This window comes from Pseudorca crassidens, chromosome 8, assembly GCF_039906515.1.
Source record: "Pseudorca crassidens isolate mPseCra1 chromosome 8, mPseCra1.hap1, whole genome shotgun sequence".
Lineage (NCBI taxonomy): Eukaryota > Metazoa > Chordata > Mammalia > Artiodactyla > Delphinidae > Pseudorca > Pseudorca crassidens.
Window position 1 is genome coordinate 51,977,236 of NC_090303.1, and position 26,947 is coordinate 52,004,182.

Sequence of the window (26,947 nt, forward strand, 5' to 3'; positions counted from 1 at the left end):
TTTTCCTCTAAGAGTTTTATAGTATCTGGTCTTATGTTTAGGTCTTTAATCCATTTTGAGTTTATTTTTGTGAAATATCCATTCATGATAAAAACTCTTACTAAAGTTGGTATAGAGGGAACATACCTCAACATAATAAAAGTTATTTATCACAAACTCACAGCCAACATAATACTCATATGATTACCATATGTTCCAGCAATTCCACTCCTGGGCATGTATCTGGAGAAAACTCTAATTGGAAAGGATACGTGCACCCCAATGTTCAAAGCAGTACTATTTACAATAGCTAAGACACAGAAACAACCTAAGTGTCCATCGACAGATGAATGGATAAAGAAGATGTGATATATATATATAAAATGGAGTATTACTCAGCCATAAAATAAAGAAATAATGCCATTTGCAGCAACATGCATGGACTTAGAGATTATCATAGTAAGTGAAGTAAGTCAAACAGAGAAAGACAAACATCATATGATATAACTTACATGTGGAATCTAAAAAAAATGACACAAATGAACTTATTTACAAAACAGAAACAAACTCACAGACGTAGAAAACAAACTTATGGTTACCAAAGAGGAAAGGCAGGGAGTGATAAATTAGAACTTTGGGATTAGCAGATACAATCTACTATATATAAAATAGATAAACAACAAGATCCTACTGTATAGCACATGGAACTATATTCTATATCTCGTAATAAACCCTTGTAATAATGGAAAAGAATCTGAATAAGTACATATACATATATATGGATGCATATATATACAAAAGTATATGTATATATACTTATAACTGAATCACTTTGCTGTACACCAGAAATTAACACAACATTGTAAATTGACTATATTTCAATTTAAAAACATTAAAAATTTTTTAAAAAGCTGATTCATGGGCCCCACCCAGACCTGCTGAATCAGAATCTACATTTTAAAAAAGATCCCACATGTGATCTGTATATACATGGAAGTCTGAGAAGTATTCCTCCAAAATGGAGAAAGATAATAAAGTACCTGTCCAATGAGCCCCCAAAACTTAACAGAAACAAAAAACAAAAAAATCCCAACCAAACAAACAAAAAAAGCAAAAACCGAAAAAAAAACCAAACAGGAAGCATCACTGTCTCCTTTCTCATCTATACTTACGGGAATTTTATTCAGCACTCAAGATCAAGTTCCAAGTCAACCTCCTCTCTGATGTAGTTATGATGCCAGAACAGAAATAAGCTTACTCCTATTCTAAAATCCTGTAGCAGTGGTTCCTAACTTATGTGGCCCTCTTTTAAATCTAAAACACTTTCATGGGACTTCCCAGGTGGTCCAGTGGTTAAGAATCCACCTGCCAATGCAGGGGACATCGGTTCGATCTCTGGTCTGGGAAGATACCACATGCCATGGGCAACTGAGCCAATGTGCTGCAACTACTGAGCTTGCACACTGCAACTACTGAAACCGGTGTGCTCTAGAGCCTGTGTGTCGCACCTACTGAGCCAACACGCTGCAACCACTGAAGTCTGCACACTCTGGGGCGCACGTGCCACAATTACTGAGCCTGCATGCTGCAACTACTGAGCCTGCATGCTGCAACTACTGAAGCCCGTGCGCCTAGAGCCTGTGCTCAGCAACAAGAGAAACCACCGCAATGAGAAGCCCGTGCACTGCAACAAAGAGTAGCCCCTACTCGCCACAACTAGAGAAAGCCTGTGTGCAGCAATGAAGACCCAGCGCGGCCAAAAAAAAAAGCCAAAAAAAACCCACTTGCATGATGCAAGTCCTTATGGTTCGCTCACTTATTTATTCTTTTAAATGGCTACTGATTAAATGCATATCGTGTACCAAGAACTGTGCTACTGAGGATAAAATGGTGAACAAGACACTCTGCACTTGAAATGCTAAAATTCCAGTGAAAGCCCAAGTATTGATTTGTTAGGCAGAAAATGAAAATAAAAACATCTTCAAATCAAATCAAGCACCATGGTTACTATATTGTATTATACAAAAGATCTAGATTTCAACAAAAAATTACAAATACAGGGCTTCCCTGGTGGCACAGTGGTTAAGAATCCACCTGCCAATGCAGGGGACACGGGTTCAAGCCCTGGTCCGGGAAGATCCCAAATGCCGTGGAGCAACTAAGCCCGTGTGCCACAACTACTGAGCCTGCACTCTAGACCCCACGCGCCACAACTACTGAAGCCCGCGTGCCTAGAGTATGTGCTATGCAACAAAAGAAGCCACCGCGATGAGAAGCCTGCACACCGCAATGAAGAGTAGCCCCTGTTCTTTGCAACTAGAGAAAGCCCACTTGCAGCAAAGAAGACCAATGCAGCCAAAAATAAATTTTTTAAAAATTACAAATACACAAAGAAAAAGGAAAGTATGGCCCATACACAAGAAAAACAGTAGTCAGTAGAAACTGTCCCTGAGGAAACATAGATATTGGACTTAATAGACAAAGATTTTAAATTAGCTATTTTTTAAAAAGTCAAATAAATGAACGAAATAATGTCTAAAAAACTAAAGAAAATTATAAGAACAATGCCTCGCCAAATAGGGAATATAAAAAAAGAAAGAATTTATAAAAGAACCAAAGAGAAATTCTGGAGTTAAAAGTAAAGTAACTGAAATGTAAAATTTACTAGAGGGGCTAAACAGGAGATCTGAGGAGGAAGAAGAATCAGAGCAAACTTCAATATAGTTCAACTGAAATTATCCAGTCTGAGAAAAAGAAAAAAGAATTTTAAAAAAATGAACAGATCATCAAAGACCTGTGCAACAAACATACTAATTTAACATATGAATAAGGGAGACTCAGAAGGAGAGGAAAGGGTCAGAAAGAATATTCAAAGATATGATGGCTGAAAACTTCCCAAAGTTGATGAAAAACATTAATCTGTGTATCCAAAATGTTCAAAAAACTCTAAGAAGGAAAAACTCAGATCCACTTTTATGATGAATAGCAAATCTCTATGACATTTCTGACTCTTGACTAAAGCTCAAATCCCTATATATCTAAATCCTATTTCCACCTAAATATGCCAGGGCACAATCCAAATGATAATTTTTTGCCTTGTACAACACTCTTCCTCCTAAGCATCCCATTGTTCTCTACTCCTGGTCTTGGTAGCTCCACCATCCCACCACCACCCAATCCACTCTTAACTTGTCCCTCATCTCCTTATTCTTGAAATTTCCATCATTAACGGGAGGAAGAAAATTAGCAATTATTGCGGAAAACTTTCTATGGGCCAGGTACAGCCTCCCTCTGTTCACCATTACCACCATCCTATCCTGATCACTTTGAGATCCATTTAAAACTAAACTACTTAAGGTTTCCAAATCACATCACACTGTTTCATGTCTTTGAGAATGCTGATTCTTTAGCATGGAGGTTGTCTGCCCTACTTCTTTGCCTCTAGCTAACTCTAACTTACACCTCAAGACTTGGTTCTCTTCCTGGAAACTTTCCCAAATAACACACACAAGACTGATTTGGGCATTCCCCCAAATCATGGTACTTTAGGGCACCATGTGCATTGTTGCTAGCATGGCTCTAATCAAGGTACACAGCCTATCTTACATCCACCTTCCCCACCAGAGTGACTTTCAAGGATAGAGACTGTCATATTTATCTTTGTATCCTTGGTGCTCAATCTTTGGTGTAATACAGCTGCTCAGTAAGTGTTTGTTAAATCAAGCTCACAAAAATCGCATAGGGTGCTAATGAGTGTTGTCATTACAACAACTTTACACTTAGAATGCTAGTATTTAAAAATCTGGATGAATACTTACTTCAACAGAGAAGACCTGGTCATGTTTAACTATTTCTCCACTGTGTAGAGTTCTCATTATTGTGGATTCAGGAGTCACAGCTGAGCCTAATCTCTGAGAACTATTTGTGCACATCTCATCACTCTGTGACTGCTCAATATTCACAGCATGGTATGCTGACATGTCATGTTTACTACTTGAAGTTTTCCTCTTTTTCTTCTGCTTCTTAGGATTCTGCCCATCAGATTGAGCTTTCCTTTGTCGAAACTGGGCAAGCTACAGAAAAAAAAAAATCATCGTTATTGTCAAAGATAATTTTTCTTTATAAGTACTAAGAAAAAAGTAGATTTGGAGTCACTTTCTTTAAAAGATCAACCCATCACTAAAATGATGACAAAATAATGGACCATGGTTACTGTGTTTAACACAAAAATGACTACTAAATTGCAAAGAAACTAGGTATTTCTGAATGAATGCTGTTCAAATGTTGAGAAGAACTAAAAATATCATGTCTAAAGAAAATATCATGTCTATTCTACCCCAGAGTTGGGTAGAATAAAAAACAGGCATTCTTATTCACTGTTTGGTAGGAGTATAATCTCTGGATATGAGATTATATGAAAACATAGGAGTTCTAAATGCATTTGCTTTGTGGAATTTCTGCAACTTCCACTTATGTATATTAGTAAATGTAATTATTTCATGCAAAAAGCTTTAGCTATACAAATGATCATTGCAGACTTGTTTATAATGGGAAAAATTATAAATATTTTCAGTATCAAACAGTAGAGCCTCCTCGCCCTTAATCATTTGCATACCATCATCAGGATTTTTGCCATATCCTAGTGTCACCTAAACTTACCAGTTACTTAATATGTTTTAACTAGTGTACTTTTCTTATTTAAATTTATTTTAAAAGGATACTGTCGGGCTTCCCTGGCGGCGCAGTGGTTGAGAGTCCGCCTGCCGATGCAGGGGACGCGGGCTCGTGCCCCGGTCCGGGAAGATCCCACATGCCGTGGAGCGGCTGGGCCCGTGAGCCATGGCCGCTGAGCCTGCACGTCCGGAGCCTGTGCTCCACAACGGGAGAGGCCACAACAGTGAGAGGCCCACATACCGCAAAAAAAAAAAAAAAAAAAAAGGATACTTTCTATTCTTGGCATAAATTAAAAGTATCACTTGTCATTTTTTTAAAAACAAAAACAAAAATGAATACAATGAAAAATAAAACTGTATTATTAAAATTTTAGCTAGATATATTGCTGATGGTTCTAAGAGAAACAGGCAAGTGTTAGAGGGGTGCTAAGGATCTGTAAGTATCAGACTTTTGGCTTATAAGGAACCTGGTTAAAGAAACCTGGAAAAGTAGTAACTTTTTTTTTTTTTTTTAACAATACTATCCACTCTTATTTAATATTAGATCAGGATATCACCTAAAATATCTCATCACTACCTGTATCAGAAGATATGGATAACATATTTTGAGCAACACTAGATTAATTCAATTAAAATAATACTAATGCAAACCATTATTAATATTAAAAATATTAATGTAAACCATTATTAATAGTAAATGTTTATACACAACATTAGGTATAATATTGCAATATAACCTTTTTTTTTTTTTTTTTTTTTTTTGCGGTACACGGGCCTCTCACTGTTGTGGCCTCTCCCGCTGCGGAGCACAGGCTCCGGACGCGCAGGCTCAGCGGCCATGGCTCACGGGCTCAGCCGCTCCGCGGCATGTGGGATCTTCCTGGACCGGGGTACGAACCCGTGTCCCCTGCATCGGCAGGCGGACTCTCAACCACTGCACCACCAGGGAAGCCCCCTGCAATATAACCTTTTTTAGTAAAAGGAAAATTAAGTGCATCTCTTTTAACAAAGATAAGGCAGGCCTCAGGCTCACAGCCTTCAACAATTATACCTATTTAAAATTTTAATAACATTATACACAGAGGCATGGATTAAATTCTGGAAGAATATAACCATAACAACTTTGGTCTGTCTCTGGATTTGGGATTACAGGTATTTTTCCTTATGCTCACTTGAAATTTCCTTTTTGGTGCATAAATTTTCCAAATTTTATATGAAGCAACTATTAACTACCAATTCCTAAATTTTATTTGAACTCAGTCATTCTGAGAGAAACAAAAGCGTAAGAACAGGTGTAAGCCCTTTGTGCCTTAAAAAGAGGAAACAGAGGAAATATACGAACATATTAATATATAAATTAGACCAATTACAAAGATGGCCAGTAAATGTCTTATGATATAAAGGATTAAAGCAATCTTGATGATGTTGATATCATTAACTATCAAAATATGTGACAAATACTAGAATCTATAGAATAACATACAGCATGTTATACTTTTGTCTGCTGTAAATGAAGAAAAGTTTACAGATCTGTATTGTTTACTTAACAAATGTGTCTAATTAATAAGTCAGAAATATCTAATCACTGACTTTGCAATATAAAAATATATCACATTTAAATTTCTTCCCCAGTTCATCAACAACTAGTCAGTTATTCTACTGTCTGCTTAAGGAACAGATGCAAGACCAGTTGCCTCTATTTGTACATTATTAAGCTGCTGGAATGCATTTAAACTACTTTGGAGAGCAAATTCATTCTTAAAAATAAACCAACTGAAAAACTATTATATATTATCTGTAAATAGAATCAAAAGTCTAGGGACATCATTTTAAAACGATCCCTCAGAAAGAATGCAAAAGCAAAAAAATGCTAATGACATTCTTAAGATTTAAAAATATATTCAGACAGCAGAGGATATCAGGGCAATGATGAAGATTTTGTTTAAAATTCCAACTCTGTTAGGATATATAATTTATATTTAATATTTATTTATACTTACAAATACATAACAAAAGAGAAAACTAAAATCCTGTACTATAAAAAGACTGATTAAAAAAAAAACAAACAGGGGCTTCCCTGGTGGCGCAGTGGTTGAGAGTCCGCCTGCCGATGCAGGGGACACGGGTTCGTGCCCCGGTCCGGGAAGATCCCACATGCCGCGGAGCGGCTGGGCCCGTGAGCCATGGCCACTGAGCCTGCGCGTCCGGAGCCTGTGCTCCGCAAAGGGAGAGGCCACAACAGTGAGAGGCCTGCGTACCGCAAAAAACAAACAAACAAACAAACAAAAAACCCGCTGCCTGAGACAACAGTATCCATTATTAAATGAACCCAATGAAAAGGTTAATAATAGATATGGAATAAAAAGTAGAATAGGGGGGCTTCCCTGGTGGCGCAGTGGTTGAGAGTCCGCCTGCCAATGCAGGGTACACGGGTTCGTGCCCCGGTTTTGGAGGATCCTACATGCCGCGGAGCGGCTGGGCCCGTGAGCCGTGGCCGCTGAGCCTGCGTGTCTGGAGCTTGTGCTCCATAACGGGAGAGGCCCCAACAGTGAGAGGCCCGCATACCGCAAAAAAAAAAAAAAAAAAAAAAGGAGAATAGGGGCTTCCTTGGTGGCGCAGTGGTTAAGAAATCGCCTGACAATGCAGGGGACAAGTGTTCAAGCCCCGGTCCAGGAAGATCCCACATGCCGCAAAGCAACTAAGCCCATGAGCCACAACTACTAAGCCTGCGCTCTAGAGCCCACGAGCCACAACTATGAAGCCTGTGTGCCACAACTACTGAAGCCCGCAGGCCTAGAGCCTGTGCTCTGCAACAAGAGAAGGCACTGCAATGAGAAGCCCACACACCACAGTGAAGAGTAGCCCCTGCTCGCTGCAACTAGAGAAAGCCCGCGCGCAGCAAAGACCCAACGCAGCTATTAAAAAAAAAAAAAAAAAAAAAGTTCTATTACAGTATGTAGAACTAATCACTTCTAAGGACATAAAATTACCAAGACATTGTTTCAGGCCTATGTTATTGATTACATGAAGTCATATTATTTTTTCCAGAACAATTAACCAGAAGGTAAACTCCATGAATGTAAGAACTTTTGTTCACTGCTATATATTCAAAATCTAGAACAGTACTCAATAAATACATGATGAGTGAAAAAAAGATAACATACCTTTTATAGAAAAGTTAACATTAAGCAATAATTTTAAGCACTGTTCCACAGAACCTAAGAACTAAGATGATAAACTGACATATCTAATTCCACTATCTAAAAAAGTTCCATGGTCTCAGAATTCAAAGTGGCAATTAAATGAATTAAAACATAAAATATTCCCTCTCACCATAATCTCTCTACCCCACTAGGCAAAACAAATAAACAGAAAAACTAAACAAATGACAAAATGAAATTCTCAGAAAAACTAAAATAATAGCTTTTTAGGAAGAGTTCTGTTTTGTAAAAACATGAGAAAAGGAACAAGAGCACATCATAAATCACATCATAAATAGCTATCTATTTTTATTTTAAATCTGAAAAATGGCAAGTTGGCAGATAAGCAAAAACCAGAAACTCTATTCAATTAGCTAATCATCTGATACTGCAATGGGGCACTTTAAATTACTGGAAAAACATTTATTCTAAAACATGCTGGAAATTCAGACTACAGACATCTGTGTTTGTCATTTGGAAGCCAATTATAAAAATGTTAACATATGCAGGCACGGAAATAGCTGCAAGATTTACTGGAAAGATATCATGTCCATATACACTTGTCTTTCAAAACTAATTCAGATCTCAAGCAAATGTCTTACCCGGACCAGAACACGAATAATTAAATAAAAATGACTAATAATTTATTTCATAAACTCAATATTTATTTATAAATGATCATTCTCAATAAAACAAGGAATTTTTTTAATGCTGTAAAAAAAATGCCAAGTTTTTATAATGTCACTTCAATAAAAGTACTAACTGGAATCTGTTTTGTTTCTTGAGAGTTCATCAGGTGTTTATGTGCCAGGCACAAAGCTAGACATGAGTCGAAATACACTGTCTTAACAGTAGGATCTTTTAGTCTAGGCCAGCCGATTATTTCATTGAGTTGTGAGAAACAAGGTAAAAGTTAGTGTACAATTTTGTAAACTCAACAGTCCTATGTTATCTTTAAGGAGGTAGTACGAGAACTTCTCTTGTCCTGATTTTCTCAAAAAAGGCTTTCTGTAAGAGGTGTGGTTGCAGAGTTTTACAGCTGTGAAGGAAATAACTTGGCATATGACAGACAGTAGTGAGTAGTTCATTTATTTAAAAAATATTTATTGTGTTTATGGAATAAATTATCATGTGTTTGCCCTGTGCAGGGTAGGTAGTAATGAAACAGATACAAACCCTACTCCTCTGAATTGTAATCCAGGTAGGAAGAAAAAAATTAAACAAATATGGACAAATACAGAAATATATCATTTCAAGAGACAAAAAGTGCTTTGAAGAAAAAGTATAGGTACTAAAGAAAGTCTAAAACAGAAAGACTTAATTTGAATGGGAATGTAAGGGAGAAGTCATGAAATATTGAGAAAAGAATGTGGAAGCTGAGATTTGAAGACAAATATGAGTTACTTGCCCAAAAGTAGCAAAATAGAACAGGAACATCTGACTCCAAAGCCAGTATTCTTTCCATTACACCAATTTGCATTCCATGCATTCTGAGCTCTTTTCCTTCATTTGTCATTAAACTTAAAACCACTAACATTAAATCTAGAACAGGAAGTTTAAAGGCATGAACAAATGAAATCACCAAAACAAATACTTTTTTGACAACACTAGGGAAAAAACACACACACAACACACACATACACCAAGAAATTATAAAATATTTAAAAAATGTTATCTACTTTCTCTAGTCTTCAAAAGCAGCTGTAAGTAGCTATGTTTTTACTGTAGAAAATTTAAGAAATCCTAATTAATTCTAATTATGTAACTATTTGTACCTGTCCGTGCAGTCTTTACCTTTGTGATATTCCCTAATGAATGTTGAACAATGCTGTACAAGCTATTACAACAAAACTTCAGGGACCTAACTATCAAAACACAGAAGAGTAACACAGTTGACCCAAACACAATTTGTATGTAGAGCTGAAGTAGGGCAACTGAAAACAAAGAAGACAAAAGCAACACTTTAAAGATGCTCTGAAGAATATTTTCCAACGATATGACAAAATACAAACTGTTGGAAAATAACAGTGCCAAATAGACCCGATGAAATCAGATATGGAAAAGACCACAGGACTTTACCTTATGGAGACAGCAGTCTTATTTATATCCTAAAACCTCATTCAATGCAGAATTTTTCTCAAAGTTTTGGAACACTTTCACGTCTAAGAAGAAAACGGATTCTGGAACTGAAAAAGTTACCTTAATTTTGCAAATTTTAACACATTTCATTGTCTGGCACATAGTAAGTCCAAATATTTTTTGAGTGAAAATAATGTTTCAAAAAGAATATGGATTACATATATTAGAGTACTGGACTGTTGTGTTTACAGAGACTCTAATAAACTAGCTATGTGACACTGGACAAGCCACTTAACCTCAAGAGAACTCAGTTTTTTCAACTGTACAATGAAGAGGAGGATTAGAAGGATCTCTTAAAACTTCTTTCAGTTTTACCATATGATCCAGCAAGTCCACTCTTAGGTGATGTATCTGAAGAAAACAAAAACAGTAATTCAAAAAGATACATGCACCCCAATGTTCACAGTAGCATTATTTACAATAGCCAACATATGGAAGCAACCTAAGCGTCCATCAACAGATGAATGAATAAAGAAAATGTGGTATACATACAATGGAATATTACTCAGACATAAAAAAGAACGAACTTCTGCCATTTGTATCAACATGGATGGACCAGAAGGTTTTATGCTTACTGAAATAAGTCAGACAGAGAAAGACAAATACTGTATGTTTTCTCTTATATGTGGAGTCTAAAAAACAGAACAAACAAATGAATATAACAAAACAGAAACAGACTCAGATATAGAGAACACACTAGTGGTTACCAGTGGGGCAAGAGGCAAGATATAGTGGTAGGGGATTAAGAGGTACAAACTACTATGTATAAAATATTATAAGTAAGGTACAAGGATATATTGTACAGCACAGGGAATATAGCCTATATTTTATAATAACTTTAAATGGAGTATAACCTATAAAAATAATAAATCTCTATGTTGTACACTTGAAAATAATATAATATTGTAGATCAACTATATGTCAATCAATAAATAAAATTTCTTCCAGCTTTTAATGCTTAAATTGGAAAAGTTTTTTTCAACTGTTTCTTTCCCTTTTTCTTCCCCATACTCTCACTTAATTATGTAGAAGAAAAACTAGAATTCTACATTATAAAAGTTCCTTTTTAACTGTTGCTTGAAAAAACAGTTCAATAAATAGTATCAATTATGAAATGATACCAAATGAAAAAACATACAGAATACAAAGTGGAATGATTATAGTATAGTGTTTAGAACAAATCAGTTCTACGTATATAAAATTATCAAAATACTGTTTTAGGCTCATATTACTATAAGAAGTATATGAAGTCAAATTATTATTGTAGAACAAATAACTAGAAGAGATGCTCCAGGAGGGCAGGGATTTTTAATCAAAATCAAAGCCTATTTAATACTCAAGTCTCGAATAGTGCCTGCATATAGGTTCTCAATAAAAATTTGCTGAGTGAAAAAAAAGATAATTTTTTTTTTTTTTTACAGAAAACAGGAACCATAAGCAATAGTTTTAGGCTTATTCCTCAGAACTTCAGAATACCTGTATAGTTTCTAAAAAAAAACCTAAAATGATAAATCAGGTCCATGGTTACATTACTATACAACCATACTATGTAATATTATGTACCTGTCAAAGATAATGTTTTCAAAAAAAATTTAATGTGGGAAAATGCTCTCAACATAAAGCTGGGGGAGAAAAGAGACCAAAACTGCATGCAGAGTATGATTCAAGCTAAGTTTAAAAATATACATAGAAACAAAGAATGAACAAACTGTTAATAGTGATTACTTGTAGGTTATGAGAGTATGGGTAATTGTTTTCTTTTCTGAGAGATTTTCACTGCCTCCCTCCCTCCCCCAAAGATCTGTAAAGAATATTCACTAATAAAACTATGGGCCCATATGTTAATATCACTATTTTTAAAAGGATATAATACAACTACACATCTACCAAAAATCTCATCCCAAAAGACAGAAATAAGGCAGAAGTCCCAGGAATTATGCTGTCTTGGGGCCTGGCCTCTTTCATCAGCCTCTCCAGACACCCTCTCCAGACATCCCATAAGCATAACTGCTAACAGTGACAGATTATTACACCTCACTGTTCAGATGCCACCAACTTCTGTTTCATTTCACTGTCACCTCATTTACTGCTAACACTGAACGGTGAGAACAATGGCACTTTGCCCCAACCTTATCTAGTTTCTGCATAGTATAAAGCTTAATCTCATCAAAAATAAACAAATAAATAGCAGTTCATGTAAAGGAGAATCCTAAAACAAGGTATATCTGTAACAGATGCTATCACCCTCAGCAGCAAAAATACATGCCAGCTTATTATCTGAGGTTTGTTCACTTATAAGCCACAGATAATAGAATATTATTCTCTCTTATATGCATTTTTTTTTGCAGGAAATATCGACTTAAAAAATAAAAGAACTGCTATATCTGGTCACTTCAATGGCCCATCCTGTCAGATATCCAGTGCCCATCAACAGCTCCAATGATCTGTCAGAGATCATTTGTGATGAAACTGGGTGTATAATAAAGACATAAATATCAGTTGGCTTTGGTTTTGCTTCCTCTTCCTATCTCATTCCACAACACAACACACTCACTACTCCCCGAGGACTGAGGGACCATGGGATTATGATCTCTGCACACCGCTAGGCCTTGGGCCTATGCATCGGAAAATGGGCAAAAGTTAACACAGCACCAGTGTTTGTAACAGAAAAACTGGAAACAACCCAAATGCTCATTTATATGAGAATGCTAAATGAGGTAAATTCCTATAATGGAATTGTATGCAGGTGTGAACATCTTTACATAATACTGAACAAAAAGAAAATCATTAAATACTGCTTATAATATGATACCATTAAGTTCAAAAACAGCAAAACTAATATATTATGTAAACATATGTGGTACAGAAAAGCAAGGCACTGATAAAGAAAATTCAGAATTGTAGTTACCTTAGGTAGAGAGGGGGTGGGATTAGATTGGGAAAGGTTTCAAATGTATTTGAATGTGTATATTTCTTAAACTGGGTGACAGGCATAGAGGTCATTTTTTAAAAATCATTTTTCTTATCTATATAATTTATATGTATTCTTTTGCAGGTGAAACATATTTAAGTATTTTTAAAGTATGTATTTAGAACTTCCTGCTGAGGAAACTGGCCAGTGCTCATAGCTCCTACCATACAGGACACCCCAGCTGCTCCTCTCAGTCTAGTCTGATGAGAAAAGAGGCAGTTGATTAGATTCTTCTCTTGGAATTAGGGAACAAAGAGTTAGAAAAGATATCCAGAAAGTAACAGAGGGGAGATGAATCTTATTGAAGGATTTGAAAATCAGTGCATGATGCAATAATCATATAAATATCCCTAAACTCACCCATAAAGTACATTTATGTTATCAACCTACTAGTCATGTTGCAGACTAAAATACTTTTTGTGTATTCAGCACAGCCAGTTTTCCTTCTGACGAAATCATCCTTACTTCTTTAGTTGCACACCAAGTAAAGTAGCTGGCATATAAGAGTTCATGATGTATAATCACCTAGTTTTGCAGAATCACACAAATTAGCTATGTCAGTGGGTCCCAAACTTTACTGCACATTGAGGATCTTTGAAATGTAGTGAGTCATGGACTTCCCTGGTGGCGCAGTGGTTGAGAGTCCGCCCGCTGATGCAGGGGACATGGGTTCGTGCCCCGGTCCGGGAAGGTCCCACATGCCGCGGAGTGGCTGGGCCCGTGAGCCATGGCCGCTGAGCCTGAGCATCCGGAGCCTGTGCTCCGCAACGGGAGAGGCCACAACAGTGAGAGGCCCGCGTACCACAAAAAAAAAAAAAAAAAAGTGAGTCCTGGATCACACCTCAGACTTTCTGATTTGGGGTTGGAGTGTGACTTAGGCTTTGAAATTGTTTAAAGCTTTCCAGAGGCTTCTAATGTGCAGCAAAGTTTGGGAACCACTAAGCTAGATGCTTACTCTATGAATTGATTTGCTTGCACTATTTAAATAATTTTTCTCTCCCCCTTCTTTTTTTTTTTAAGCGTCTACAGTGGGAAACAATTCCATTGAATAGAACAAATTTGGGGATTCATCCTTAATTTTTGGTCATGTGCAAACTGATGTACAAGCAAAAGAAGCTGATCTGCAAAGAGAGGAGCATCAGATATTGTGAAAGTGAAATAAGGGGTGATAGAGAGAATGGCATTGGTTCCAAATGCCTGTTCTGTTTCCCATGAGGCCCAACTATACTTCTCTTAGCTTCCTTTGAAATCTCTCTATCTTTACTATAACGCTCTTTTTCTCTCCTTCACTTAACTAATCAGTTTTTTGGGAACAAAGTGCCCTGCTAGAAGTAGGGTGCTTCCATTTAGCTATTTGAATCACTCAATATTTTATATTAAAAAAAAAACAACTCATGTTTTCACTGCTTCATCTGTATAGCAATAACATATACCTGCCACCTGGTGGCAGCATACCTACCTGAATATGGGATATCTTTTTTGGAAAACAGTAACCCTTTTCAAAGGTTAAACATGTCAAATATACATTCTTTGACAGTTTTTGGCTACTTTTCGGATAAAATCCATACTGTCTCAACTAACACATATGGCTCCTCATTATCTGATCCCAGCCTATTTCCCCAATCTAGTTTTCCAGCATGAGAATAATGATGATGATGGCTAATACTTCTTGAAAAGTTTTTTAATCTGACAATCTTCTAAGAGCTTTATATGTATTAGCTGAATCCTCACAACAACCCCAAGGCAGGTACTATTATTTTTCTCATTTTCCAGATGGGAAACAGAAGTACTGAGAAGTTTAAGCAACTTGCCTAAAGTCACAAAGCTAATAAACTGCAGAGCCAGAATTTGATCCCAGACTGTCTCGTCTAGTCCAAGCTCATAACCACTACTATTATACTGCTTTTCACAAAAAAATCTTTGAAAAAGTAGGTAGCATTCACCACCCTTTCCTGATTCACATTCATTCTCCATCCCACAGTAATCTGAATTCTTTGCTTCCCTTTCTCACCAACTGTTGCTAAAGCTCAAGGTCACTTTTCAAGTCTCCATCATACTTGATTTCTCATTTTTGACAAGTGGCCACTCCTTACTTGAAACTCTTCCCTTAGTCTCACAGACATCATCATCTCCTACTTTGTAAATAGTTTTATCCAATATTCTTTGCAGATACTTCTCCACCTGTTTTTTAAACATGGGTGTTTCCACAGAATTCAACTCTCAGTATCCCATTTAGTCGTCATCTTGAGTGAACTCCCCACTCCCAGAGTGTCAGCCAGTATCTTTAAACCAAATATTTCTCTAGCATGGCCTTCTAAAGGAACAGACTCATATTCAGTTTTACACTGGGCCACTCTTCTAGGATATCCTCTGACTCAATGTATCCAAAACAAAAGTCATCTTCATCTTACTAAAATATTTGTTACCCTCCAAAAATGCCCACATTTCCTATCTCAGAGACCCATTTCACTCAAATCCTCTTTTCCCCCAAATTTGTCCATGTTCCCCTATCTCAGAGACCAGCACCTACATACCTTAAGTTGCTCAAGTCAGAAAACTAGAGTCTTCTCTTATCTTAGTCTGTTTGGGCTGCTATAACAAAATATCATAGACTGGGTGGCATATAAACATCAGAAATCTATTTCTCACAGTTCTGGAGGCTGTAAGTCCAAGATCAGGGAACCAGCAGATCTGGTGCCTGGTGAGAGCCCACTTTCTAGTTCACAGATGGCCATCATTTTGCTATAGCCTCACATGGTGAAGGGGGCAAGGAATCTCTCTTTTGTAAGAGCAGTAATCCCATTTATGAGGGCTCTGCTCTCATGACTTAGTCATTTCCCAAAGGTGCCACCTCCTAATACAATCACCTTGGGTGGTACGATCGCTACGTATGATTTCTAGGGGGAAATGAACATTCAGATCATAGCATCTCTCTTACCCTTTACAACAATTATCAAGGCCTCTCAATCTTACCTCCTAAACAGTGATCAAGGATCACTGTTTAGCCAGTGCAGGGCTGAAGTTAAGAACACAATCTCTTGGGTCAGAGTGGGTTTGAATCCTTGTTCTGCCACCATGACTTTGTGCAAATTACTTAACCTCTCTAGTTTTCCCACCTATGAAATAGGGATAGAAACAGTATCCACAGCTGTTAGAATAGTTATAAGGATTAAATAAGAAAATGAATGTAAAACGCTTAGCATAATGCCTAGCATTAGAAAGTGCTCAAAAATCGGTAGCTACTATCATCACAAATTCATACTCTTCTATCTTCCACTGTCAACCTTCCCACGGTCCAAGTGAAAGACAATGAGGTAGAAACAGAAGTGGGGATAAATCAAGAAATATTTAGAAGGTAAAATCAGCAGAATGTGGTGATTGGTTGGCTCTGAAAGGTAAAGGAGAGTAACTCCCGGAAACCAAATAGAAGGTGAGATAATGTGGGCCTATTGGGTTGTGGTGTTAGAATGGGAAGAAAAAGGCTAAGTAGAAGACAAATTTTGAATAAAAAACAATTAATGGGATTGGGTTATGAGTACACAGGATACAGGAAGATAATTGCAGAATAATTCAAAGGGTTTTAGTTTTCAACTGAGATGCTTTCTCAATAGGTATAAACTACTGAGCCTCAAAAATACGATGGCACATAAGACAGAAAACAAGAACATTAAAATTTTATTTATTTATTTATTTTTGGCTGCATTGGGTCTTCTTTGCTGCGCGTGGGCTTTCTTTAGTTGTGGTGAGCCGGAGCTACTCTTCCTTGCGGTGCCCGGGCTTCTCACTGCAGTGGCTTCTCTTGTTGCGGAGCATGGGCTCTAGGCGTGCAGGCTTCAGTACCTGCAGCACGCTGGCTCAGTAGGTGCAGCACGTGGGCCCTGGAGCATGCGAGTTTCAGTAGTTGTAGCATGTGGGCTCAGTAGTTGTGGTGCGTGGGCTCTAGGGCACACAGGCTTCAGTAGTTATGGCACACGGGCTCAGTAGTTGTGGCTCACGGGCTCTAGAGCACAGGCTCAGTAGTTGTGGTACACAGGCTTAGTTGCTCTGTGGCACGTGGGATCTTCCCGGACCAGGGATCGAACCCGTGTCCCCTGCATTGGCAGGCAGATTCTTAACCACTGCGCCACTGGGGAAGTCCCAAACATTAAAAATTTTAAATCCAAATCACAGAGGGAAAAAAAGACTATATAGACTCCTGTCATAAGACTAAAACACCAATGCCTATTAAAATTACTTATACTGCATTTCACCCTTTTAATTAAAAAATATATATATATTCTTCTCACCTAAAAAAAAAATCCCAAATTACTATCTTGTCTTTTTCTCAAACTTTACTAAAAATTGCTATTGGTTAAAATGGAAAAGTGAGAGTTCTCTTGTTAAAGGGAGTAGAAATGCTCAGACATATATTTTCATTAGAAGAGGAATTTATACAAATTAAAAATTAAATATCAGTTTGGCAAATGTAGATGGTTGTACATTAAAATAGTCCCAATATTTTAAGTTATCTTTGAAAAGTTTCTATAACTTTCAGCCAAAACCTATTATTTCATATATAAACTCCCAGCAAATATTTGCTAATGCAGGTTTTACACATTTTCTAATACTTTGCCCTTTACAGCATCTACTTATTTATTTGACTTTAGAAATCAACTTATACATACACAGTCAACAGACCATAAGTGGTGTAGTAATTAACTCAGATCACTGCCCCATGCCCATCGCAAATCCCTGCATCTCTTTCCCCTGCATCCTCTTACACACTTTCATACATTAAACTTGCTTTTTCATAAATCTGAAGAACATTTTTAGTTATAACTGGTCCCTGTTCCTATCTTCCCTGGGGAAACAATAAGGCAGTATCAACTTGAAAAAGTGAGACCCTTGAGGAATAAATACAGTCTAATCAGAGTCCACAATGAATGAGCCCTAGCAAACAAGGAATTTTGTTTACTAATTTTGTGTGTTCAGTATCAAGAAAAAGAAGGAAAGAGATTCTAGACTTTACACCCTGTTAGTTTTTCATAGCTCTGTAACCAGAGAACCTATTCAATTAATACAATTTATAAATTCAAATCTTTATAGATTAGGATTTTGAATAGTTTAGTATAGTTCTTACTAGTGAAAATTAATAATTTGGGGGGCTTTGAGAAATGACCTCTTACAAGAAAAGAAGTAAATTTGGGGGCTTTAAGAAATGATTTCTTAAAAGGAAAAAAAAGTTAGACTTACAGAGAAACTTTTAGACCACATAAGAATCTCAGTGAACAGCAAACCACAGTAAGAATCATAACCCTGATGGCAACTGAAAACAAACACCACACTGTTCATGAAACAAAGAGAATGAAGGAATTTTTCATGGTACAAAAGAATCTATAGATTTAAATAAATAACTTAGGCAAAACCACTTCTGGAACAATTCTGTTTTTAACAGCATTAAATCCACATGCAAATCGACCACAGCTTTATGCAGTGTACCTAGATGAGCATTAAGTATCCTAAGTTATATTTTGGTGACCATGACCACAAAAACTCTAGAAGTAAAAGGGGAGTCAACATGACAAGAAAAGTATGTTACACCAGTAAAATATCTGTACAGATCTATTGTGTTCACATATGAAAATGGCAGGTCTTTTTGTTACTAAAGAAGATTAGGGTTTTTTTCCCATAGTGAAAATGGATTGGTAATGGTCAAGCAAAAAACCCAATAGGTGCCTCTGGAATCAGCTGCATGCACTTGTAAAACAACTGGCTATGGAATGAAATGACTCACTGGCCCACACAGAATTCAAACTTTAGCATTATGCTCTAATCAAACTACCAGGAACTTATGCAAAGGAAGGAACAGTTTAAATTTTGGCATAGCCCAGAAGGCCTAAAAAAAAGATGGAAGATGATCCTATGGAGACGTGTATCTCTCTCTACCTCTCTCCATCACCTGTCTGACTGCATGTTTCTCCCTCTCTCTCCCTCTCAGTATATAAATATATATGTAAGATAAATATAATAAGTAATAATCAGTAATATTATGTAAAAGAAGTTGGTAACAACAGAATTAAAAAATGGGCAAAGGACTTGAATAGACATTTCTCCAAAGACAGACCAACGGCCAATAAGCACATGTAAAGATGTTCAACATCCTTAGTCATTAGGAAATTAAAGCGCAAAAGCAAAATGAGATACCACTTCCCACCCACTAGAATAGCTATAATTTTAAAAAAATAGAGGAGCTTCACTGCTGGCACAGTGGTTAAGAATCTGCCTGTCAATGCAGAGGACACGGGTTGGAGCCTGGGTCCGGGAAGATCCCACATGTCACGGAGCAACTAAGCCTGTGCGCCACCACTACTGAGCCTGCACTCTAGAGCTCGCGAGCCTCAACTACTGAGCCCACATGCCACAACTACTGAAGCCCACGCAACTAGAGCCTGTGCTCTGCAACAAGAAGCCACCGCAATGAGATGCCCATGCACCGCAATGAAGAGTAGCCCCCGCACCGCAATGAAGAGTAGCCCCCGCTTGCTCCAACTAGAGAAAGCCCGCGCGCAGCAACGAAGACACAACACGGCCAAAAATAAAACAAATATACTTAAAAAAATGGAAAACAATAAGTGTTGGTGAGGATATGAGAAATTAGAACCCTCATACACTGCTGGTGGGAATAGATACAGGCACTATGGAAAAAGTTTGGTGGTTCCGCAAAAAACATTGAATTACCATATGATCCAGAAATTCTACTCCTAGATATAGACCCAAGGGAAATGAAAACTGGTACTCAAATACTACATATGAATCTTCAAAGCAGCACTATTCACAAAAGCCATAAGGTAGAAACAACTCAAATGCCCATCAATGAATAAATAAACAAAATGTGGTATATACATACAACAAAATATTATTCAGCCATAAAAGGAAATGGAGAACTGATGCATACTATAACACTGATGAACCTTAAAAACATTATACTAAGTGAAAAAAAAAAACAGACATTAAGGGTCAAACAGTATATGATTACATTTATATGAAATATGTAGAATAGGTAAACCGATAGAAACAGAAAGCAGATTGGTGGTTGCTAGAGGCTGGGGGAAGTAGGGAATGAAGAGTATCTTCTTAATGGATACAGGGCTTTACTCTGGGATGATAAAAATGTTTCAGAACTAGATAGAAGTGGTTGTACAACGCTGAACTGTTATGCCTCTGAATTGTTTTAAGATGGTTCATTTTTATATGACTTCCACCTCAAGTAAAAATTAAAAAATCACAGATTCTTTATATCTAGCACCAGAAGAACTCAAAAAGCTCTCAACCATCACCGCATTTATTCTTCAAAACACCTGCTAAGAGTCATGGACTGTGACAGGATTATTCCCACAGACAATAAGGCACAGACTTCATGATAATTTAAATAAGTGCTTGCCAAGTAAAAGTCCATAGCTGCAGTTGTAGGCGTTCAAAACTGTTAGTTGAACAAATAAGCCAGTAAATGTCTCCAAAGACCTAGTGCCCGTTCTTGTACGACAAATAGCATATACACATAGAATAGATGCCATGCCCCAGATGTAAAACAACCTTTATAAGTTTATAAAGAAACTTTAAAAAATTCTGAAGCTTTCCAAATTAAACTTTTTAAAGAGATGCTAACTAAGGCAATAAGATGTCCAATTTCAATGGAAATGAATTGAGAAATGAATATAAATAATGTTCCTTACCATTTAATGTTTAACAATTTACCATGAGAACCTTTTTTAGCTTCCATATTAGAAGAAATTCACTTACATTTCAATAATCAGTAGCCTATAACAGATAAACATTTTACGGTCACAGTTTAGTTCTTACGACAAACTTTTTTATATATAAAAATAAGAGGTGTTTTGTTTGAAAATAATTTTTGCCCCAATCTTGTCATATTCCAGTCACTTGGATATGTCCTATCTTTTTCACTTCCTCTTTTCCATGTGCTCATTCGACTTTCAGTTTCACTGACAGGACACCACAGACCTCCTTGCCAAACCTCTCTTAATTGGATCTTATTTTTTTTTTTAACATCTTTATTGGAGTATAATTGCTTTACAATGGTGTGTTAGTTTCTGCTTTAGAACAAAGTGAATCAGTTATACATATACATATGTTCCCATATCTCTTCCCTCTTGCGTCTCCCTCCCTCCCACCCTCCCTAACCCACCCCTCTAGGTGGTCACAAAGCACCGAGCTGATCTCCCTGTGCTATGCAGCTGCTTCCCACTAGCTATCTTACATTTGGTAGTGTATTTATGTCCATGCCACTCTCTCGCTTTGTCACAGCTTACCCTCCCCCTCCCCATATCCTCAAGTCCATTCTCTAGTAGATCTGTGTCTTTATTCCTGTCTTACTCCTAGGTTCTTCATGACATTTATTTTTTCTTAACTTCCATATATATGTGTTAGCATATGGTATTTGTCCTTCTCTTTCCGACTTACTTCACTCTGTATGACAGACTCTAGGTCTATCCACCTCACTACAAATAACTCAATTTCGTTTCTTTTTATGGCTGAGTAATATTCCATTGTATATATGTGCCACATCTTCTTCATCCATTCATCCAATGATGGACACTTAGGTTGTTTCTGTCTCCGGGCTATTGTAAATAGAGCTGCAATGAACATTTTGGTACATGACTCTTTTTGAATTATGGTTTTCTCAGGGTATATGCCCAGTAGTGGGATTGCTGGGTCATATGGTACTTCTATTTGTAGTTTTTTAAGGAAACTCCATACTGTTCTCCATAGTGGCTGTACCAATTCACATTCCTACCAGCAGTGCAAGAGTGTTCCCTTTTCTCCACACCCTCTCCAGCATTTATTGTTTCTAGATTTTTTGATGATGGCCATTCTGACTGGTATGAGATGATATCTCATTGTAGTTTTGATTTGCATTTCTCTAATGATTAATGATGTTGAGCATTCTTTCATGTGTTTGTTGGCAGTCTGTATATCTTCTTTGGAGAAATGTCTATTTAGGTCTTCTGCCCATTTTTGGATTGGATTGTTTGTTTTTTTGTTATTGAGCTGCATGAGCTGCTTATAAATTTTGGAGATTAATCCTTTGTCAGTTGCTTCATTTGCACTGGATCTTAAGGATCTTTTTTACCCAACCACTTCTCTATCCCTGTTCCTGCCACTTCTTGGAATGGCCTTAAAAACCTTTCTTCAATATTTACTTCAAGAAACCTGTTCTGCCCATTCTTTCCTCCATATTCTCTCTTAAGGCTCATAATCTAAAAATCATGTTTTGCTTTGTTTTTTTCCCAACAAAGCCTAAAGTTCATTAATTAGTTTTTAAGTCACAGACAATGCACCACTGTTGCAATAAATGTTGAAGGTATCAAACTCCTGTATCCACTTTGAAAGCTAAGCAAGCTATGTCACATCTAAGAATTAAAATCTAGAAAGTTTAAAAGAAACAAGGAGGGAGAGCAACTTTCTTAGTGGTGGAGCACTGTGTCTGAAATATGCAAAGAACAATTGTACACCATAACTAACTTTGTCTATCTGAGTGGAAAAAGTAATTGAAAAGTCCTGTTATCAATAACCTAATATAAAGGTTGCACAGAGCACCGTCCTTTTTTGCATACAATTGGCACTACTTTCCAAACTGAAAATGCTCATTAAACAAATAAAAATCATATGATCAGTATTTACTGAATGCAATAGGCAAAAATTTTTAATAATTATTCAACAAATAATGCCAATTATATAAAATGCTGAATAGTTGATTAAAAACTTTGGTTTTACTGAATTCTACTACATTAGTAGAATGTTAAAAAGTATACCTAAGGTGAATTTGCAGAAGTAATTTTATACTAAATACATAACTGTCCTCTAATTTTGTTAGCTAATATTACAATACTTTCTTTACATAATACTGTAAATAATTTTACTTGGGAAAAAATGAAGTCATTTAAAGTGAAGTTAGAATAGTTTGGATCAACACAAGGACAGCCTATGTAGTACCGTCACTGTCAGCACCTTGCAGGGGTGTTAGCCCAGCTCTGAAATTTTTTTTTTTTTTTTGCCGTACGCGGGCCTCTCACTGTTGTGGCCTCTCCCGTTGCGGAGCACAGGCTCCGGACATGCAGGCTCAGCGGCCATGGCTCACGGGCCCAGCCGCTCCGCGGCATGTGGGATCTTCCCGGACCGGGGCACGAACCTGCATCGGCAGGCGGACTCTCAACCACTACGCCACCAGGGAAGCCCAGCTCTGAAAATATTTACTTAATGCAGTAATGTCTCACATCTCCACGGGTCAGGCTTCTTACTACATCAACACTGAGGAAGTAGCTGAGGACCCAACAGCAAACGAAAAAACCAACAGGTAGCAGAAGAACTAAACTGTCATAAAGCCCATTCACCAGGCTCCATCAATGCTTGGTTATTACAAACCACTGTATCAAGCTCAGTTCCTGGGTCCTCTAGTCACAGCAAATCTAAAACAGCAAGTTAGGGGAGGAGGCACAGGAGATGGAGCAAGGAAGGAAGTTTTCCAATGAACAGCTTACCAAAAACCAAGTAAAAAATTTACAAGTTGTGGTTTGTAAAACTAGACTATCAAATACAATATTTAAGTCCAATGAACAAACAAGACATTTAGAGAACCAAGTGTCTGAATAAGTTTTAGAAATGATGATTTTAAGAGATTTCTAATGCCAGCAATAAGATACTTCCAATTAAGAGAATTCTGGAATACTGTTATTAAATTACAACATGCTAGTAAAGTAGCACCCATTAACAATTCATAGTCATTCTGCTCATTAATTCACTAAGCAAATATTTACTGAGTACTCACTATCTGATAGATATTATGCTAGACTGCATTAACATCAAGAGCTTTCTTTGTAAAACAGTCTTAAAAACGAGGTAGCAACATTTAACACATTTTACCAAATGAAAAAATTCGCCCAATATCCTACTATACCATCTCTCTCATTCTACTTATTACCCAGTGTCTGTCCGTCCCACTAAACTTTGAGCAACATGAAAGCAGAGACTATCACCACCTCTGTTATCTCTGGCTCTTGGTATAAAACAGCAGTTCGATACAGGTTGCTGAACGACCTTACACTTACAATCCAAAGTTTTTAAGTCCTAATCTAAAAGCACACATTTATACAAATGAAGTAATGTCTACACTATTTTTGATGATGCTGTTTTCACCTATTTTCCATGTTCCTATCAGTCTTCATAACCTTAACAGCTGAATAATATTCCATCACACTAATATAGTTTAGAAAACGATTCTCCTAATATTGTCTTTGAAGTTTGTTCCTGCGTTTTTATATTGTGTCGCCAATGCTCCAGCAAATGTATCTTGCCTTACATGTCTCACAGATTTATTTCTGACTGGAAAAATTGGGATCTATTCTAGAAGATAATCTTCTACAATAAAAGTGAATGTTAAAAGGAGATTTTTATCCCATAGGCAGAATTTTGAAAGACAAAAAACACACATACACACAAAGAAACTAGAATTCTTTTTTGCCAAATCAAAGCAATTTAAATAAATCCTCTATTATGAAATGTGTTGTCCAAAGTAAACTATGTTTTTTGGACTGCTTCACATATACTTAGGAAAGATACTTCTGGAGACAGTAAAAATTCTCAGGTAACAAACAGACAAACAAAATGTCTAATTAGAACAGAACTTCGATGCTTTTGGAAGGGGGTACACACTTTACCTCCACTGTCTTGGATTCACAGATCACACTCAGACCCTCAGACTGCAGAAATGTAAGCAACTTTGGGCTTCTAAAGATGCCTCGATACCCTTTTCCTTCCATGTATAGATCCTAAAGTAATAATCTACCCGATAACATACAAGCACTTACACTTTGACCTTAGATAATATGAAGCTAGTTCATATGTTTATATTAATTTAAGAAACTTGTGCTAAGCATCTACCACTGTATCTCTGCAGTATGGCCCTTCAGTGATTACTGAAATCACAGACCCAGTCTCGTTTATTTATTTGGAGGAAGGAGAAGGTGAGGAAGAGAGAAGAAACAGTTAACTATATTCTAATTTAATTGAGGTGCAAGTATGGTTACTAACAGTGATCTCTAATAAGCCAAAATATAGTCTAAAAACGGTAATTTCATTATCAGGAGGAAGGGAGCCTTTGAGGCCAGACAAAAAATATGTTCAAACATGTAATTTTTTAAAGAAATATTCTATTTAATTTATATTTTGTCTGTTAAATTTTTCATGAAACCCAGTGAATAATACCTTTTGCATTGTTTGCTTTACAGGTTTTTTCATACACACATTGGGACTCAACAAGATATATAAAACAATTCAATTGTTTAAAGCAGGAATTCTATAGGTGTTGCTTAGAATATGGAACCTTGCGTTCCCAGGAGTTCCATTCACATACTGCATTAACATTCCACACAATACAAAGCGCATGCCATGACAAAGACCTCCAAACACAAACATACAAAGCCATGCTTCTAAAAACGTCCCTAAAGCGAAGTTCACAGCTGGCACTTGTGGCACTCTCAAGCCACGGCTGAGGCAGCTGTCACAGGCCAATCACACACCCAAGAGTGCCAGCGTGCCACCTAAGAAAGCCAAGCTGATGATGAGCGTACAAATCCCCTACCGAATAAAGAAAGGCCCCAAATCCCCACCCTGAAAAGCACAATGCCTGCACAACCCAGAAAACCCCCTAAAAAAGCGAAACGCTGTAGATTTAAAAGCAATAAATATCAGCTTATGGCAATACAGTAAAAGAGAGATTTTTAATATTTGGGCATTCACGAGAAAGGAGCCACAGCACCCAATCATCACGGAAGTATCCGTTAGGTAGTTTATCACCAGGTTTTTTCAGTTAGAAAAGGTAGAGAAGGCGAGGGGAAAACGCAGACCCTGCAGCACCTCCCTCCCCAGGCGACGCACCAGAGCTGCTAAGATCTCCGCTTCCCAGGCCCCCTCCCCAACCCTTCCCAGCCACCGCCTCCCAGCGCAGGCCGGGCGGCCTCCAGCTCTCTTACCTTGGCTTTGCCAGCCTCCAGCTTCTTCTGTCTCTCTTCGTCCTCCATAGCGTCTGCGGGGAAGGCTGGGGGAAGACAGGCAGGGGGTCGGGACAGAAAGGAAAGGTCGGTTCACACGGGGATGCGACCGCAAGCTCCGTGGCCCTAGGAGCAGGGCTGGGCCAGGCGCTCCCCCCCGCTCGAGTGGAACCAGTCTCGGCGCTCACTGGCTGACCGTCTTCGGCCGCACGGGTAGCGTCATCACCGCCGCCGCCATCTTCGTCTCCACGTAAACACACGGCGGGACGGGAGGGAGGGGGACGTTGTCCGCGCAGCCGCCGCGAGCCCGGCCGCTCAGGGCAGGTGCGCCAGCGGTCCCGCCCCACCCCGCCCCGCCCTCGCCAACCACGCGCGCCGCCGCGGGGGCTGCCCCAACCCGGCCTCAGACGTCTGCGCCCACAGGCGAGAATCCGGTGGGAGAGAGCCCCCTTCCCCGGGGACTAACGCCACTCCCCAGGTGGCGGCCTGGCTGAGGAGGTGGGAGCGAGGGGGTGCGCCAGGGGCGCCGGTCGGACCCCCACCACCGTACAAGGGACTCTGGTCGCTTTTAAAACATGGAGATGTTTAAAATTTCAAGGGAAAAAAGAAAACACAGGTCCCTAAAGGTGAAATTGGTGAACAATGAAAAACCCCAAAGGAAAAGATGGGGGGCGGGGAGGGGACCTATTGGACGACTGCTCAACCCGGAGGATTGGGAGAGCAGCCAGTAGCCCTCACTCCTTCCATAGCAGAAAGCTCCTCCCTTTTCCTCCCACGGGGCTGCCCAGTCTCCGGTTCATCTTCAAGGCCCACCTCACGCGCCGTCCGGGACAACTTTTCTGATCTCTTTGTTACCTCCAGCCTAACAATCCTCTCCCACCCCTCCTCAGAGCTTCCCCTTAACTATGGTGTTCTGAAAGGAGCCTAGGCTTTGGAACC

General features: G+C 38.1%; 1 protein-coding gene across 13 annotated transcripts in view; it reads right to left on the bottom strand.

Annotated features, from left to right (window-relative positions):
* Positions 1–26,266, bottom strand: part of AKAP9 (A-kinase anchoring protein 9) — a 145,801-nt gene extending 119,535 nt beyond the window's left edge. For 12 of the 13 annotated variants that reach the window (XM_067746429.1, XM_067746425.1, XM_067746432.1 and 9 more), the window contains exons 1-2: positions 25,991–26,265; positions 3,798–4,052 (exon numbers count right to left, since the gene is read on the bottom strand). In XM_067746429.1, the coding sequence (XP_067602530.1) occupies positions 3,798–4,052; positions 25,991–26,038 (303 nt within the window). In that variant the 5' untranslated portion in view covers positions 26,039–26,265. Of the gene's footprint in view, positions 1–3,797; positions 4,053–25,990 lie in introns of all 13 variants that reach the window. The other variant, XR_010945522.1, reaches the window with a different exon arrangement.
* Between the last annotated feature and the right edge of the window lie 681 nt (positions 26,267–26,947).